General features: G+C 35.6%; 1 protein-coding gene across 3 annotated transcripts; it reads right to left on the bottom strand.

The window, feature by feature from the left end:
* Positions 1-3,345: 3,345 nt before the first annotated feature.
* On the bottom strand, positions 3,346-18,710 carry LOC114308143 (protein SHOU4-like). Of its 3 annotated transcripts, none has more exons than XM_082887122.1 (4): positions 17,931-18,710; positions 14,514-14,669; positions 12,719-12,930; positions 3,346-3,916 (listed from the first exon to the last, which is right to left on the bottom strand). In XM_082887122.1, exons 1-4 carry the CDS (start codon positions 18,627-18,629, stop codon positions 3,724-3,726), a joined length of 1,260 nt encoding a protein of 419 aa, XP_082743248.1. In that variant the 5' UTR covers positions 18,630-18,710; the 3' UTR covers positions 3,346-3,723. The 3 variants fall into 3 exon arrangements, with proteins under 3 accessions (XP_082743248.1, XP_082743249.1, XP_028109445.2); XM_082887123.1 differs by lacking the exon at positions 3,346-3,916 and adding an exon at positions 8,659-8,875; XM_028253644.2 differs by lacking the exon at positions 3,346-3,916 and adding an exon at positions 12,089-12,289 and having other exon boundaries at positions 17,931-18,709.
* Positions 18,711-19,822: the final 1,112 nt, after the last annotated feature.

Here is a 19,822-nt window from a genome sequence, read left to right as displayed (position 1 = left end):
AATGAAAACATTTACTTAAATGGTTACATATGAAAATAACGTTGATGTGCAGAGAGTGCGTTAGGAATTGAGCCTGTGTGACTTGCTGTTTCTATGGTGACCGCTCGAGTGGTTGGTTTCACCGCTCAAGTAGTGAAAAAGGGGCAACTAGTACTTTGCTCTGCAGATCGAGATGTTGTGAGATTGAGTTCACTGCTCGAGTGGCCTGAGCAATATCAGCAACTTAGAAGTTACTATTTTGGCATTTTCTTTCACCTTTTCTTTTCCACCTTCTTTCTCCTCTTTTAAGCTCCTAAAAACCCTAATTTGGGGTGATATGAGTTAGAAACTTTTGATTTAAAAATCATTAAAGTGTAAAATGGGGTTTTCACTCAAGTTTTTGAAATGTTTTGGATGTTTTTGCATAATAATGAATAATAGTTGGTGAGTTGGAAATTTTGTGAAAGAAATAAGGAAAACTCCCAATTTTCTTGAACCCTAGGATTGTGATTTTTGTTTTAAAAGAGGGTTTGAACTAATTGGTGTTTTATGTTGAAATTTAAATTGATTCTCTATGGAAATATTGGAGTTTGATAAATTTCTGATTTATGATGATATTGTTGATGATGATTCTATGAGGTATTAACCATTTTACTTCAATGCCAAACATAGAAATTTCAATCGAAATTTTGTTTTTGTACTAGAACTAGGAGAACCACTTTTTGATTTAATTAGATTTTAATTTTTTTTTTTGTACTTTTCTTTGAATCTAAATGGGGAATATTTACTTATTTATATTGTAAACTTAAGTAAATGAAATATAAATGTAAGAAGTTAAATGAAAACATTTACTGAAATTGTTACATATGGAAATAACGTTAATGTGCAAAGAGTGCTTTAGGAACTGAGCCTATGTGACTTGCTGTTTCTAGGGTGACTGCTTAAGCAGTTGGTTTCACCGCTCAAGTGGTGAAAAAGGGGCAACCAGTACTTTGCTCTGCAGACCGAGATGCTATGAGATTGAGTTCACTGCTCGAGCAGCCTGCACAATATCAACAACTTAGAAGTTAGTTTTTTGATATTTTCTCTCACCTTTTCTTTTTCTCCTTTTTTCTCCTCTCCTAAGCTCCAAAAAACCCTAATTTCTCTCTCTAGAAATCTCATTTCTCACCAAGATTAAAGCCTAGATCCCTTGTAAAAAGCGAAATCCCCGTTGAGATCGTGATTCTCACCAATTTGATTTCGATTTTGTGAAGAGTTCTTCTTGAATCTTGCTTCTTTGTTCTCATCCTTTAGGTAGAGGTTCTCTTAACTCTATATATCTATGATTTGGTGTGTTTATGTAATATTTTGTAGTTATGGGTTGATATGGTTAGAAGCTTTTGATTTAAAAATCATTAAAGTGTAAAATGGGGTTTTCACTCAAGTTTTTGAAATATTTTGGATGTTTTTGCATAATAATGAATAATAGTTGGTGAGTTGGAAAGTGTGTGAAAGAAATGAGGAAAATTCCCAATTTTCTTGGTGTTTTATGTTGAAATTTAAATTGATTCTCTATGGAAATATTGGAGTTCAATAAATTTCTGATTTATGATGATATTGTTGATGATTTAAGGAAGTTGAGTTTGGTGGAAATTTGAAAATGTTGGAAGGATAGGAACTTTGGATTTTGTACAAAATTATTGTTGATGATGAAAAAGATTTTGAGTCATGGAAATACGAATATTTCATTACGTACTTACTTGATGATTACTTATATAATATTTCATTACGTACTTACTTGTTGATTACTTGTTGGTTACATACTTAGTTGTTCATTACTTGTTGATTACGTACTTGTTGATTACTCGTACAAAATAATATTTGCATACTTATGCATTACATTGCATTCTCATGGATTTGGATCAAGTGTCAAGTTATTTTAAAAAACGTGTGGTGTGTGTTGAGGTGCCTAATTTCCCTTCCGTGCTTGAAGGCTGAAAAATGTGAAAATGTTATCAGAATATTATTAAGGCGCCCAATTGCTCTTCCGTGCTTGACGCTGGTAAATGTGGAAGATATTGTTGAATAGATTGTTGGGTGTCCAATTGACCCTCCGTACTTGGTGGCCGATAAATGTACATATTTTAAAAATGTAATGGGCGTCGAATTGCCCCTTCGTGTGTGATGCCGGTAAATGTGGAAATGATTTTCCGAAAATTTGTTAGGTGCCCGACTTGTCCTTCTGTGTTCGGTGGCTGGTAAATGTGGAGGTGATTGAGATGTGGATTTTTAGTACAAAAAGAAATTCCATGATATAATGAAGGCTGAAGTGTTTGAGTCAAACATGGCTTTAAATTTATAAATTGAGCATTAGTTTTCATGTAAAGTCAAGAGTCTTATGCATGACATTGCATTACATAATCATAATCATAATGAATATTTATATATTATGTTAAGATTATTCCTATTGGGCGTATAAGCTCACTCCTTTTTTATGGCTAGATATTCAAAAATTCCAGGTGATGATGTTGTGCCTCCACCCTATTGAGAAGCAAATGGAGTTCTAGATGGAATATTGAAACTCCTTTTGATGTTTCTTTGTTTACAATTATCGAGCTTACTTGCCGAGATATAATTATATTTTGTTGTGATAAAGGCTCTTAACCTTGCAATATGTAAGCCTTTATAACATTTTGATGTATATATATATATATATATATATATTTTATAATTTTGTGTATTATAAACTAATGTAAGTACTCTGATGAAGATTTTATGAGAAATAGATGAATTTTGACTTATAAGATTATTGTCTTTTATTTTTTGTTCCCATTTATATTATGGAATTGGATAATAGTGATGAATTGATAATTTATAAGATGGTATAGAAACATCGAAACGTTACAAAGAGTGCATTCTCATGCTTTGTGCTATGCAATGTGCTCTTTTCTGCCTGCACAAGTAGTCATTCACCACAGCTAGCCTGTGGGTATAAGAAAGAAAGAAACAGTGGACATGGAGTCCATCCTTCATGTAAGCTTAACCTAACAGTCGAACATTGAAAAGGAGAAGATAGTTCACAATACCCAAAGGTGAAAATATATATACATATAAAAGGGGGGGGGGGGGGGGAGCCCATGTCCTGTGCTGCCACATTTTGCATTGCAAACAAGATCCAAGAAGCAGCAGGAACAAGAAGCCAGCTGATACCTTATTTCTCTGTTGTAATTATCAAAAAAAATAATAATAATAACTGTCAAGCTTAAGTTGAATCGTATGGGATTAAAGTGCAAAAGTAAAAGCAAAGAGCTATCATATTTTAGCTGGGCCAATAACAATAACATGCACTAACTGGATCCTCACAACAATTCAAATATATGCATATTAAAAACAAGGAACTTTGAAACCTTCTTTATGTACATATAGAATCAGTTAAAATCCATTCATCACAATACATCTTTTCCTAACATTCTGCTCTGAGAGGGGAAATCCATTTTCTTCCCCTTCTCGATCTCCATTAGAAGCACAAAAAGCTCATAAATACACGACTAAACTATACTATCCTTATTAGGTGATCTTCTGTCTTCCTGGCTCTGCATCTTCATGGTCATTTTAAATACACTTAAAATCCTGGGAAGGAATGATGAGCAGAGTGGTTGGGCACTGCGTGATGTTTTTATCAGATTGAACCTATCAATATTTACTCATGGCCAGTTCAAAAAAAAAAAAAAAAGTTCAAATGAAATGCAAAAGAATAAAAATCTACACAGGAACCACATCAGCGTTTTGACTTTCATCGCATGTCAAAATGAGCCCTTCAATATATGTTGGGAGGAGGCAGCGGATCCACTGACCGCCTGCTGAAACAGGCTGTGTTGAAGGAACAATCATGAGAACATTGTCATGGCGTCTAACAACCCCCATCACGCTCACCGTGCTTCCTTCTTTAATATACCTGACATTAAAGGATCAGTTGAAATCTGCTATAAGAGAACAGCTCAAGGAAAGTGGGGTGAAAGAAAAGAGTACAAAATTGTATAGAAATTGGGTTCAACAATAAAATATTTCCCTTGTTCAAAATTAGACAAAAATGGTCACGATAATTGTCACATAACATAAAAAAATATATTATTATATTAAGATTTGAATTTGTGTTAGAAATGTGAATTATATATAATAAAATATTTTTATATCACGTGATTGTCAATGTGTCATTTTCTATCTAATTTTTAATATAAGTTAGTTTTAGGAATAAAATAAAATAAAAAAAATTTGAAACATGAAGAGTCAAAATGAAAAAATAAATAAATAAATAAAACTTTAAAGGCTAAAGTGATAGGGACTTAGTCTCCTCGGATACGATAGCCCTACAGTTCGGACTGTCGTGATTCTGAATCTGTTTTCACAAGTACAATGTGAAATAGATAAATACAAGAGAGTCCAAATCCGACAAATCTTTTGAAAAATTGATTTTTAATCAAAAATGTCAAAAATGAATTGTTTTGCCAGATTTCAGAATCGCCACCTAAATATTTTTGAGAAATTTAAGAAACCTGTGACTTGTGTCAAAGGCCACTTGTCCGTCATCACCAAAATGTCTCGGCTCGGGAATTTAGGTATGAGAGGGGAAGGTCATGAATTGAGCACCCCACTCACCCGATCAAAGATCGGCCTCTACTAATCATGATGTGATCTTTATCTACATTATATACTCTTGTTCCGATTATTATGCTATCTTTACTATGTGATGCATTCAAGTATAGACTAATTCACAAAAGTTGAAACGCTTTAATTTCATGTTTGTTTTGAAAAGTGTTTTGAATATGTACCACTTGAAAAAGTGATCTCATATGTACATTAATTGAATCGTCCCAATTTAAGCAAAAAAACCTTCATCCATAGACATTCAAGAGATATATCAACGAAGCACTTAGCCTCATGGTAAACATGCTTGATATGGCAACATAAACGTACATGCAACATGCTAAAGCAAGAAATGCTTACCTAATTAGAGTTCTTTCAAATAATCGAAAGCTTGATGTACTTAATGAATTGCACTAGGCCTGATATAGCATATGTTGTAAGCAAATTGAGTAGGTACACAAGTAATCCAGGGTCCGATCATTGGAAAGCAATAATTAGGGTACTTATCTGCACAGATATGACAGGTTGCTCCAGTATCCAGCCACCACTCCTTAGGATTGCCCACCAAATTTGCTTTAGAGACTACTGCAGCAAGATTGATATTTGCCACTCCATCGGAAAGATAAAAATCCTCGGCTATGTTGGCTTGCGCTGGACTTTTGCTTGAACTTCGTCCGTCCTTGCAAACGTGACAATCCTTAGCCCGATGTCCATCTTTTCCGCACACAAAACACTTGCCTTTGAACCTCTTGTTGAACTCGTTTTTGATCCCTTTAGTAGATCCTTGTTTGGGACCATTGCAATCATGCTTCAACTTTTTGTTGTTGAATTTTGACCCTTGTCCATATTCCACAACATTTGTTTTAGCCTGCATGACATGGTTTCCTAACTTCTTGTCAAAACCACGGTTGTCCTCCTCAATTCTGAGTCACACTATCAGTTCCTCCAATTTCATCTTCTTGCACTTATGCTTTAGATAATTCTTGAATTCTTTCCAGGATGGTAGTAATTTTTCAATGATTGCCGCAGTTTGGAAAGATTCATTAAGAACCATCCATTCGTATATATGTCATAGAGAATTAATTAGAGATCTTGAACCTGGCTAATAACCGTTTTGGAATCCATCATTGTAAAATCCAGAAAACAGCCAACAAATTTCTTTGTACCGGCATCGTCTGTTTTATATTTATGATCTAGAGATTCCCATAGTTCTTTTATAGTGCTTTTGACACTATACACATTGTACAGTGTATTGTCTAACCCATTAAGGATATAATTCTGACATAGAAAATCACCATATTTCCATGCGTCGACTGTGACAACCACTTGCATGTCAGTTTCTCCCTCGTAAAGTGTTGGAGCGTTTTCATGAGTAATGCAAGCCAAATTCAATATCGAAAGATAAAACACCATTTTTAGTTGCCATATTTTAAAATCATTTCTATTGAATTTTTCTGGCTTCTCCCCCATGATTTACCGATATTGCTAGAGTTATCACCGGCACAACAAATGTGGAGGTCGGAGTAATAACAGTCATATTTCTGACGATATAATAATGCACCAATCATAAAATTTATACAAAATATAATTTACACACAAAATATACAGAATAATATTTTGTAACAAAATTCCAATAATAAACAGTATAGATTACTATATTATCAAAGAAATTATTAAACAATATATTACTACTATTTAAGAAATTAAACAGTACATGACTACTATTTAATTTTCCGAAACAAAATATTTGTCTGTCTAATACACAAATAAAATAAAACAGAAATTCTACTTTAAGATTGTTATTCCCTTAGTGGTGTGTGTGTAAATTAAATGTATAATTGAAATAAACAACAAAATAAAATAAAAATAAGTAATCCAGAAATTAATTTTATAAATTAAATTCTAAATTAAATGCTTACAAAAACTTTAAACGTCGAGGCCTGTGTTGGACACAATTTCCTTAAAGTAGATTTCGCCCTCGCTCCGGTGTTTCGAGTTTTAATGGCATCTACTTCCCAAGATGCAACGACTACTACTTGATTTGCAGCACTACAAAAGAAGAAGAAACTCTTTCTTTTTCTTTTCCTAGAAACTAAATGGTAAACAGATGCAGGAGCACTGAAGGACGAACAGAAGAACAAAATGAAGAGTTTTTTGAAAAAATTTCGATGCAAATGAATTACTGAATGACAAACTATTTATAGGAAGAAATGTGGCTTTTTCAAACAGGTAGAAACTTGTTCGAATAGATTGAACAAGTACAAAACCTGTTTGGACAGATTTGAATAGAAATAGATCTGTTCATTTTGAATTTCAATAGGTATGAAGCTGTTCGGGTGGAATTCAACAGGTAGAAAACCTGTTCGGGATCTGTTTGGGTGAAGGAAAAATCCGGACCAATTTATTTTGAATTTTGAAACCAAAATTAAAAATAAATAAATAAAATACAAATGTTTTTAGTCCAAAAAGATAAGTATTGGGTCGGACAAGCCCAACCCAACTACGCACCCGCGCTCAAACCCAGCCTACCTGTGTATTTATTGTTTTGGGTGCAACGGGTTTGGCCCACTTGACCCATAACCTCACCCTTCCACAAACTTGGGTACCCCCAAGTATCCCAAGCTAGAGTATATAAACCCATACAAATCCATAAGCCTTTCCAATGTGTGACAAGTGCATTTCACAAATGTGTAGAAAACTCACCTAAAGCCATTTCCACGAACCTGAAAACACGCGTTGAATTTTCATTCATCCGGAAATGGTTTTGTACAACCAAATACACGATGTTATTCACTACGCGGCATTAAACATGAACCCAATTAGTAACGTTAAAAATAAAGCTTGGGTCCCACCTTAATTAATGCTCAAAGTTAGCAAAAAATAAGGTTTATAAAAAGCCATTTTCCAACACTTATATAATTCAATTGAACCTTAGGCGAATTATAATATTTGTAAACTCATGCATTACATTGCATTATCATGGTTTTGGATCAAGTGTCGAGTTATTTAAAAAAACGTGCGGTTTGTGTTGAGGTACCCAATTTTCCTTCCGTACTCGGAGGCCGAAAAATGTGGGAATGTTATCAAAATATTATTAAGATGCCCAATTGCCCTTCCATACTTGATGCCGGTAAATGTATGGGATATTGTTGAATAGGTTGTTGGGTGCCTAATTGCCACTCCGTACTCGGTGGCCGATAAATGTGAAGATGTTTTAAAAATGTAATGGGTGTCTAATTGTCCCTTCGTGCGTGATGCTGATAAATGTGAAAATGGTTTTCCAAAAATGTGATAGGTGTCCACTCGTCCTTTTGTGTTCGGTGGCTGATAAATGTGGGGGTGATTGAAATGTGGATTTTTATTACAAAAAGGAATTCCATGATATAATAAAGGCTCAAGTGTTTGAGTCAAACATGGCTTTAAATTTATACATTGAGCATTAGTTTTCAAGTAAAGTCAAGAGTCTTGTACATGACATTGCATTGCATAATCATAATCATAATGAATATTTATATATTGTGTTAAGATTATTCCTACTGGGCGTATAAGCTCACTCCCTTTTTATGGCTAGATATTCAAAAATTCTAGGTGATGATGTTATGCCTCCACCCTGTTGAGAAGCAAATGGAGATCTAGATGGAATACTAAAACTCATTTTGATGTTTCTTTGTTTACAGTTATCAAGCTTATTTGTCGAGATATAATTATATTTTGTTGCGATCAAGGCTCTTAACCTTGCAAGATATAAGCCCTCATAACATTTTGATGTATATATTATTTTTTATAATTCTGTGTTTTATAAAGTAATGTAAGTACTCTGCTGAAGATTTTATGAGAAATAGAAGAATTTTGATTTATAAGATTATTGTCTTTTATTTTTTGTTCCCATTTATATTATGGAATTGGCTAATAGTGATGAATTGATAATTTATAAGATGGTATAGAAACATCAGAACATTACAAAGAGTACATTCACATCCTTTGTGCTATGCAATGTGCTCTTTTCTGCCTGCACAAGTAGTCATTCACCACAGCTAGCCTGTTGGTATAAGAAAGAAAGAAAGAAACAGTGGACATGGAGTCCATCCTTCATGTAAGCTTAACCTAACAGTCGAACATTGAAAAGGAGAAGATAGTTCACAATACCATATGGTGAAAATATATATACATATAAAGGGGGGAGAGCCCATGTCCTGTGCTGCCGAATTTTGCATTGCAAACAAGATCCAAGAAGCAGCGGGAACAAGAAGCCAGCTGATACCTTATTTCTCTGTTGTAATTATCGAAAAAAAAAATAATAATTACTGTCAAGCTTAAGTTGAATCGTACTGGATTAAAGTGCAGAAGTAAAAGAAAAGAGCTATCACATTTTAGCTGGGCCAATAACAATAACATGCACTGACTGGATCCTCACAGGAATTCAAATATATGCATATTAAAAACAAGGAACTTTGGAACCTTCTTTATGTACATATAGAATCAGTTAAAATCCATTTATCACAATACGGCTTTTCCTAACATTCTGCTCTGAGAGGGGAAATCCATTTTCTTCCCCTTCTCGATCTCCATTAGAAGCACAAAAAGCTTACAAATACACGACTAAACTATACTATCCTTATTAGATGATCTTCTGTCTTCCTGGCTCTGCATCTTCATGGTCATTTTAAATACACTTAAAATCCTGGGAAGGAATGATGAGCAGAGTGGTTGGGCACTGCGTGATGTTTTTATCAGATTGAACCTATCAATATTTACTCATGGCCAGTTTAAAAATAAAATTAAAAATTAAAAAAAAAAAAAAAAAAGGTTCAAATGAAATGCAAAAGTGTTAAAATTTATCACCTACTTCACCCACTTGAACCTACTCCACTAAACCTAACCCACTACACCCACTTAAACCTACTCCACTAAACCTAACCCACTACACCACTACCACCTCCTCTCCACCTACTACTCCACCTACTACATACCTACCTCCTTTAAATCTTCTATATATAGGACTCATTGTAAACACAAAATACAACAATCAATAACATTATATCAATCAATAATACAATTCTCTATTTCTCTTTATACATTAAATTTCTACATGGTATCAGAGCAGGTTTAGAACCTAGTATTTTCGCTTCCCCGGCGGGCGGCAACCTCACCTTAGCCGCCCGCCGGATCTCAACCTATTCCGCTGTCATCTCTATCAATACATATAGCTTCCAGTTCGCCGCCACCAGAGGCGACTTCTCTACATACAAAGATCAACCACCTTCTTTACTTTATATTTATATATATATATATATATATATATATATATATATATATATCTCTTTTTATTATATTCTATTACTCAAACTCTCCTCCATTTGATTTTAAAATCAATTATTTTTTATTTATTTTTTCCAAATCACTTTTCCTCCTTTTTTACATACCTCCACTTTATTTTTGAAACAATCACCCTGATATTTTTCATATAATCCATCTATACATATTTTTTTTATCTATTTTCTTTCTCCCTTGTTTTCTTTCATTTTATTTTTATTTTTTCAACACAACACTCCCAAAAAAAAAAAAAAAAAAAAAAAACATTTTACAAACTTGTCATTTCTTCATGCCGGGAATCAACCCCGATCAGCATTTTACACCAAAAAAAAAAAAACAAAACAAAACAAAACAAAAAAAAAAAAAAAAAAAAAAAAAAAACACACACACACACACACACACAAAACAACCACATCCACAGGCGGAATTTTGCTTCTCTACTCTGCTGCGGGTCGCTTTTTCTTGCCTCCGTCCTGGGCGGCCCTTGCCGGTGCTGCCTCTGTGTTTCCCGCACCCACTCCACTGGGCACGATCACTACTCCCTGCTCCTCCACTGCAGCATATGGCGGACCTCCGAATCGGAACATCACGGTAGCCTTCCGCTTCAGCTCCTTGTTTTCTGCCTTTAGCACACTTATCTCTGCTCGCGCATCCTTATACATGCGTTGGAGCAGAGCCAGCTGGGAGTTTAACTGTTGCACTTCATTTGTCCTGCTCTGCAGGCGGTGCGACAAGTTTGTGACCGCCGTCATGGTTTCCACACATGACTTCAGAGTATACTGATTGGCCTCAATATCAGTTTGCACCGCCATTTTTTGCTCCACCGACCGCATCGGAAAGTTCAAAGGAGCAAACCCAGAAGTGTTTCGTTGGGGTTCACTGGCCACCGCACCAGTTATTTCTCTTGTGGACTCGTTCAGTTCTGGAAAGAGCGTAAGCAGACCACGGGAAGAGGAGGTCATGTTCTGGATAGCTGGACGGGAAGAAGAGGCCATGTTATGGTTGCTGAGTGTTTCAGAGATGGGTTGGTTACAGAGTGTTTACAGAGTGTTACCAGTGTATCTCTCTCAGCCCACGAAGAGTTTTTCAGCGGTTTCAGACTGGTTTGATTTCCACATGTTCTCTCAGCCTCCGCCTTCATTTATATAGCACATGACGAAGCGGCCGACACGCGCACTGTCGATCACGTGCATCGCCGCGTGTCTGGCGCGCCTTTTGATGGCACGTCTTTTTATGGATTGGGCACGCCTTTTGATGGCACACCTTTTTATGGATTGGGCACGCCTTTTGATGGCACGCCTTTTGAAAGATTGGGCACACCTTTTGAGGGTGCGACTTTTTAAGGGTCCGACAAGACTCTGTAAACTGTCCCGACATTGATTCCGGTTAGCTCCTTTATGGGTCCGACAAGACTCTGTAAACTGTCCCGACATTGATTCCGGTTAGCTCCTTCAAGGGTCCGACAAGACTCTGTAAACTGTCCCGACATTGATTCCGGTTAGTTTCTACAAGAGTCCAGCAAGACTCCGTAAACTGTCACAACAACTGTCACCACATTGTCTGCTACAACGGTCCGACATAACCCCATAAACTGTCTTCTACAACGGTCCGACATGACCCCATAAACTGTCTTCTACAGCGGTCTGACACCGCCATCCAGTGTCCTCTACACCATTATGACACCACCATACAGTGTCCTCTACAACGTTATGACACCACCATCCAGTGTCTTCACCAATGGTCTGACACGACCATACAGTGTCACCTATCCTCTTTTATTTTTATGTATTTTCTTGTTTTGTAACTCTCTCCAAACTCAAGTTGGCTAGTTCCTATCCCCCTTGAGTTTGCGGGGGGCTGTTAAAATTTATCACCTACTTCACCCACTTGAACCTACTCCACTAAACCTAACCCACTACACCCACTTAAACCTACTCCACTAAACCTAACCCACTACACCACTACCACCTCACCTACTCCACTAAACCTAACCCACTACACCACTACCACCTCCTCTCCACCTACTACTCCACCTACTACATACCTACCTCCTTTAAATTTTCTATATATAGGACTCATTGTAAACACAAAATACAACAATCAATAACATTATATCAATCAATAATACAATTCTCTATTTCTCTTTATACATTAAATTTCTACAAAAAGAATAAAAATCTACACAGGAACCACATCAGCGTTTTGACTTTCATCGCATGTCAAAATGAGCCCTTCAATATATGTTGGGAGGAGGCAGCGGATCCACTGACAGCCTGCTGAAACAGGCTGTGTTGAAGGAACAATCATGAGAACATTGTCATGGCGTCTAACAACCCCCATCACGCTCACTGTGCTTCCTTCTTTAATATACCTGACATTAAAGGATCAGTTGAAATCTGCTATAAGAGAACAGCTCAAGGAAAGTGGGGTGAAACACGCAGAGATCAATCAGCTTCTAGCACCAAGAAAAGCAAAATCCAAACATAGAGAAAGGATACTTACCCAGAAAAAGGGTAAAGAAATTTACCTAGAATGTGTATGGGCAGCCGAGATTAAATTGGTGTATTATGGGGTCCATGCATTAAATGAATTTGGACCATACATAGATGTTTCTGGGAAAATATTACTGCCCAACATATCCACTGACTACAGGTATTTGTTTGTGTGAAGCAGTTAGGTCTGAAATGGGTGTTTTAGGTATACAAGAAATTGTGACAAAACTTCAAAGAGTTGTGTGCTTCATATTCATATATATAATATAATAGTGTAGACAATTCAAAACAGAATATTAGTGGCTTACCCTTCTTTCAGGCGCATTATATGGTCATCACTTGACAGACTGCGGTCAGCAAGATAGCGTACAAAACTTGGAGACAAATCTCTGTTTTCCTTCGTTAAATCAACTGTTATTGTTGGTTTCACAAATGCAGCAACCTTAGCTCCATAGCCTGCTTTTACCAGAGCTCTCAATCCAGATTGGAAGTCTGATATGTAAAAATCAGCCACGTATCTCTGTCCACAAGAGACAAGAAGGCTATTATAGTTATCATAGGACAAGTGTTTTATCCATACATGGTCTGGAAACATTGGCATAGCCAAAGACAGAAACATGATTGCATGGCATATTTAACAGTATTAGAAAAACTTTCAAATAACGACATTACTAATAGGCCCCGTGAATTGAGGGTGGGAGGGTAAGACAGGTAACAAACCTAGGCTTGTTTGCACGAAGTGACTTCCCTTAAGACTCCACCTCCCACTTGCCTTTAGAAAGTATATAACTTACAATAATGCAAACCTAAGCGTTGGCATTGTGGGTGTTTGGGAAGTGGGTTTTTATGTAGATTTTTTTAGTTGTAGGATATTATTGGATAAAAAAATTTTGGTGATTGGGAAGATAGATGAGTTTTTTGTGGTTGGATGTGATGTTTGTGAGAGAAAAAGTGAAACGATTATGGAGTTGGATGTGATATTTTGTTTGGATGTGTTTTTCTTTTGGTTTTGCAAAAAGTTTGTCTTCTAGTGGAAAAATTAAAAAAAAAATCCCAAACCCAAGTTCCCAAACAGCACCATTGTTTGCACAAAGTGGTTGCATTTTCACTTGTCGCACCCCAAGCAATGCCCCTAGAAAGTGTATACCTTATCAATAAGGCTCGAGTTTCTACTGAAAATTACCCTTTTAACGATCCCTGTGTATAAGAAACCAAATATTGTAGAGTTGTTATAAGATGGTAGCACTAGGGACACAATAACGCAAAATTCGTTAGTTTGATGCTGATTGTTGGCAGTGCATTGGGCATGCAGCATCCAGGAATGGGACCTTGTGGATTCCTTCTCTCTTAAACTGTAGAAGACTTTACCCCTGGGGGTCCCTATGGTGTACTTATACAAGATGCCCCATGGTTCTTGGCATTAGCCAGATGTACCATCACATTCATAAACAAATTTGAAGTTGTAACAATTTAGGGTTCCAAATAATAAAAACCCTATAGGGATGAATGTGTAAACTATACACTTCTTATTTTTACTTTGATCTTTGACACCCTTTTTAATTTTTGTGCCAAGACCTTGGATGTGTCTTGCGTGTGTCTAGGCAATAGACAAGTGTGTCCAATGTGTCCAAAGCATGCTTGCTTTATTTTTATTTTTTTTAAAAAAAAAATGTGTTAAAAGCGTCCTTGCTCTATAAAAAATAAAAAATAAAAAAAATTGGACAGACACAATACTCCAAGAGGCATTGCCGTGCTTCCTAGATCAAATATTGAAACTTCCTACATCGACAACCTTGATGTTTAGGAACTGTCATGAATTCTTGATGTCAACTTCTCTAGATGATTAGATACCGAAGAGCCAATTCAAGGAAACCATGTCAATTGTATGTAATAAAACAATTAGTAGATCATAATTCATAAATGAAAGTAATCATGTTGCCAACAATATCTGGCAGACTGATCGTACCAATTTATTTCCCATTGGCAACAATAAAACCTACATGACTTTATGCAACATAGCGAAACTAATCCATCATGTAACAAGCTTCAGATTGTCAAACAAATGACAAATATCAGATTCGAGGAATGGTGACATAAACTAACCTCTGCCTGTCTACATCCCCATGAGAAGAAGCATTGTTTAGGATTTGCAGATTTGCCACCCCATCCTCTATACTCGTACAATTCGGTAGAAACATAGACACATCTTGGTACCCTCTGGAAAGATGATTCAAGGGGAATACTGCCACAAGTGACAACCTGCATAAAAAAAATATATTTGACAATTAGAAAGGCATCTACAAGAACAACAGAAATTATAAATTCATACGAAAAAAAAAAATTATAGAATAAATTAAAGGCAAACAAATTCTGACCCATCATCAAGCCTAGGCTTTTCCCAGCCTCTTCTCTCTCTCAATTTTTTATTTTTTATTTTTTTTTATATAGATTTTTGAACTCTTAACATACACAAGGCATCATGTTTAGGCTACTCCGTCATTTCAATTCAAAGTACGCAATAATTCAGATAATTTCACCACTTGCAAAAGTGTAAAGCCAGTTTAAACGTTTTGATGTAGACTGCATTTTTTTCCCCTGATTTCTTTCAATGCACCAAACCAAAAAAGAAATGTCATACCTAATTCTATCACAAGCAAAAGAAATATGCAATGAAATTCTACTCATTGTCACAAGCAACTTCAGGTCCAATAGAGTAAAATCTTCAAAATTAAGATCTAGTGAGAGTTTGTTATGATAATGTCTTTTAAAGGGGAACTTACACGAGCTCATAATTGGAGAATATTCCATAATGAGCAATTTGACATTCATTAGTTTTTCCTACTAAGGGAACAGCACATGAAGTCATGAACTATACTGAACACAGCTTGATGATTTACCAGACAGCTTGGAAAATAAGAAAGTAACGACATCATATATGTTTAGACTCCGTCAGCCAAGATAACTTAAAACATCTGGCAACTCAATTTTGTAAATGTAATGACAGTGGCATCACTACGAAAAGTAACAACAAATCCAGGCATCACACAACAGAAAATCATTTGCACTACTCAATATCACAAGACATGTATTTCTTCTGATTTTAACTTCATAGAGTAATTGGCATCTACCAGCTCTATAACTAACTCACAGGATGGAGTAATAGCTCGATAGATATTCCAGACCATATTTAAGCCCAAAATCAATTTAGAGCATGAAAGTTAAATGATATCACTAGATCACACATTGAAGCTCCTCCTTGTCTAGTGTTCTTTCTAACAAGTTTGGCCAATAAACAAGCTTATACATCCATCCACTCACGTGTAGCGTCAAAATATTCTAGTACATTTATAGCAGGTAAAAGAACCTTTCTTCTACAACCCATTCGTAGGTTCATTACCAGGACTCTTCGAACAACTCAAATTCTAAATAAAATTGAACTTGAAAAAAAAAACTGTCAAAATCTCTCAATTTTATTTATTTAATTATTTATTTTGGAACAACAAATTTATACACTTGGATCAACTGTCTTTCCTTCTAATGATATAAATCTTCATCCTATGGATGCCAGAACGATAAGGAAAACCAATTTATAATATCTTGTCAAATGTTCCTTCTATTTGTCAATAGTAAAACTTAGAGGTAAAGGGGGGAACTGTTCAAGCTCAGACAGGAAAAAAAAAACACAATTATTTTGCAACCCACAAATCCTTAAAAGCTAAGCTAGCGGATCTTCATTTTGCTAGAAAAATGTGAAAACCCAGGAAAATACCTAACTAGCAACCATGGAAGCAACTTTTCCCAGAGAGCATTGTCATCAAAATTTCCCCATGAAAATGCATTAGAATCTATTCTAGAAGGTCCAAGAATAATGCAAGCCTCGGGTGCAAGTGCAACATTATGGCGTGGCTTAAATCAAACCCATAGTAAAATAAACATAGTCGTCAAACCAAGAATTGCATCATGAATCAAAAAATTAATTTTGCAAATTACGAATCATAAGATTTAACACAAACCATAAAAAACAAATAAAATGACATAAAGAAATTGTACATATGAAAAAAATAAAATACATTGATTTTGACACGTTATATAATAGTTTTTATATAAAAGCATGATTTCCTTAGTCTAATTAGGAAGATATATGTGGGTCCAAATCTCACCAACAATAAAATTATTTAAAAACCATAAAGTCTATTCTCTCTTGACATTCAAAAAACAGACTTGGAAATCTTAAATAGAGCAGAATAAGAAGAAAAAAACAGGTGAAAACCCATTATTTTACAACCTAAAATACTCTTAAAATGTGTGTACATTTATTTATTTAAATAAACAAAAAAAGCAGTTGTGGAATCGTTGGGCCTGACTGACCTAATCATGTCATATTAAATGACATTTATTTTACCAAAATAGAAATAGATAATTTAAGGATGCAAATTACGTTAACATTAAATATCCTTACAAGATGTATTTGATATTTTTATGAGGTTTAACAAGAAAATATTAAGAAAATGTTGGTTTTGAGTGAATAAACGTTCCAAAAAAAGGATTTGACGAGATTTAATTGGATATAAAAACCATCTTATCCGCAAAATAATAACCTATTATGATTAGGTATTAGTTATTTTCATAAAAAATAATCATTAAACTAGTATTATGACATTTTCATTAGAAAAAAAGAAAAGAAAAGAGAGATTGAAATCTATCAAACCCAAATAATTTCAAAAATTACATGAATCGAATTGTGAATCTAGAGATTTCCCATCAATTTTATGTAAAATAGAATCACCCCTGGATTTGAGGTGTTTTGGGAAGATTGTTAAAAACTGGCTTTTTAGCTTTTTTGTGTAAAAAATGTGAGAGGTGATGTGACTCAAAATGGGTTAAAAGCTGGCTTTTGACTTTTTATTTGCTTCCCAAATTGTATTGATTTATGTATAAATCGTGAATCGTAAATTTTTTTATAACAGAAAAAGAAAAAACATTTAGAAGTAATCAGAGGACAGCAAACTAATTCACACACAAGTACAGAATCAGTCCCCCTAGAGAATGCAATAAACCTCACATATGGTTCCCAGAACAAGATTTGAGGACATGTGATAGAACTCTATACTTAAACCCCTACAGAAGCAAATTTATACAACCTATCTGAAAGCTTTGCTTGCAGAATTAGGTTAATCTCTCCATCACTGCGTCACCATAAACAGTTCTTTGCCACACAATTTCATTTCAGACTTCATACAAAGAAAGTAATCAGAACCACATCACACACTCAAAACACAAGGTCAAACAATCACACCAAATAAAGCTCAACATATACTCATATTCAACCGGGGTCAAAACGGTCATCGAAATACAATGCTATAAATAACCCATAACAGCATTATGTCAGCAATAAACTAACAATAACTAATTAGCCTCCTAAATGAGACAGAGTAATAAGAATTGATAATGACACCTATGAATTGATAATAACTAATATGAATTTTTATATTATTATCAATATAAAGATAAGACAATTACCCCAGTAACCTTCACATACTGTCCATCAATGGCACCTCTGAGCTCAGCATCAGGGTACCTATTCAAGAACCCTAACAACCCTCTCTTCATCCAAGCACAATTCCACACCACCACCGCCGTCACCGCTGCCACAATTCCCGCCACCACCGGCAAAATCAAAACCTTCTTCACCGCCACCATCAAAAACGCCCCAATCATCGAACCCACCACAGCCACCACCACGAAAACCCACATTACTGGCTTCGACGGCTTAAACCCTAATTTCACATCCTCGCTCAAGTTCGTCACGGCCGAACCGTAAACCGCCTTTCCAGCCGAACCGGCCGGCGGCTCCAGCTGCCCGGACCGGCGACCGGCGGAGGAGCCCAGTGGGCCGGAGGTGATGAGGCCCGTGGGCTGGAGCGGGCTCATCGGGCCGGAGGATTTGGGCCCGATGGGCCCGGAGTTGGGGGCGGATCTGAGGGATCCGCTGTTGTGCTGAGAAGATGATGAGCGAGAGGTCTTGGACGGCGGAGGAGGGTGGTGATCGACGACGGCGATGTCGAACATTTTTCCAAGCTCGCCGGAGTGTTTGATATCGCCGCCGGTGTAGGGGACTGAGCGAGAGCCCATTGTGGGTTGGCGCTCTTTGAGGTGCTCGGGAGGGCCAGAAACGTAGAGGCCATTGCTAAGCTGGTGTGAAGGAATTCGAGTCCCCATTGTAGAGAGGGAGTGAGGAGAGAGAGAGAGAGAGAGAGAGTGAGGAGTGGGGGTGTGTGTGTGAGAATGGTGGTGGCGATGGAGATTGGTGGAAAGGACGAAGAGTGAAAGGACGAAAATGGGGCTGGTATTGGTTATAATGACGTGTGTATCCTCCCTCTCAAAAAAAATTATTGTTTGATCTTTGATCGTCACGTAATCTTACACTACACTAATCATAATTTATTATTATGTTTTTTATTTATCAAACACTCAATATAAATTTATAAATTTTACTTTTTTATTAATTATAACATCATTAAAATATCATGTAACAGTATCCAATACTAATTAGAAAAATATTATAAATTTTAAATAATTTATCAAATTTTTTCTCAAAACTCCCATATATATGAATCTTATATGATATGAGATTTATATAAACTCACATATGTATAAATCCTACAATCCATGTGAAATCCCACACCACATGAGAATTTTAATAAAAAAATTAATAAATTATTTAAAATCCTTAGTATAACTCAATCAATTAATAACTTCTCCTCCATCTGTTTCCTTACTGCAGTACAGTACGTGTGACACTGGGATGTTGACGCAAATCACGTTTTACCGAGTCTTGTAATTTATCTTTTGACAATCATCACATGTTTCTTTGAATTTTTACAATTTGTCTAATAGTTTTTCATCTCCTATTGCGAACCTCATTGGCCCCGTTTGGTGTAGCTATTAAAATAATTTATACATTATAACTTAACAGATTATAGATTATGACTTTAATCAGAAGTTGTTAATCTGTTTGGTGTAACTGTTGGATTATAAATTTAAGTTGCTGAGTAGTGTTTGTTAAATAAGCTGTGAAATAGTTTTTTCAATTAATTTTTATTTTTTGTTTGTCTACATTTCTCATAAAAAAATAATAATAATAATCTATAGTCCATTTGAGTCTTTTTCTATTTTTAAAAAAATAAAAAATAAAAAAATTTAAGAGTATAACCATAAATTAACATGTCTACAGCAGAAGCTGATAATCAGAAGCAAGGGGTGAGCAGCTTTTCAGAATCAGCTTTTTTGAGTTAAAATAAGCTGTTAGTATCAGAAACTGTTTGAAATAAGTTTAACCAAACAGTCCAAAATAACTTTTTCAAACCATAAGTCAGCTCTGAAAAACTGAAACAAACACCCCTATTGTGCGG

The sequence above is a fragment of the Camellia sinensis genome, chromosome 9 (assembly GCF_055761805.1).
Source record: "Camellia sinensis isolate YWXY chromosome 9, ASM5576180v1, whole genome shotgun sequence".
NCBI classification, from domain to species: domain Eukaryota; kingdom Viridiplantae; phylum Streptophyta; class Magnoliopsida; order Ericales; family Theaceae; genus Camellia; species Camellia sinensis.
Note: the sequence above shows the minus strand (reverse complement) of the source record. Positions and strands in the feature narration are given on the sequence as shown.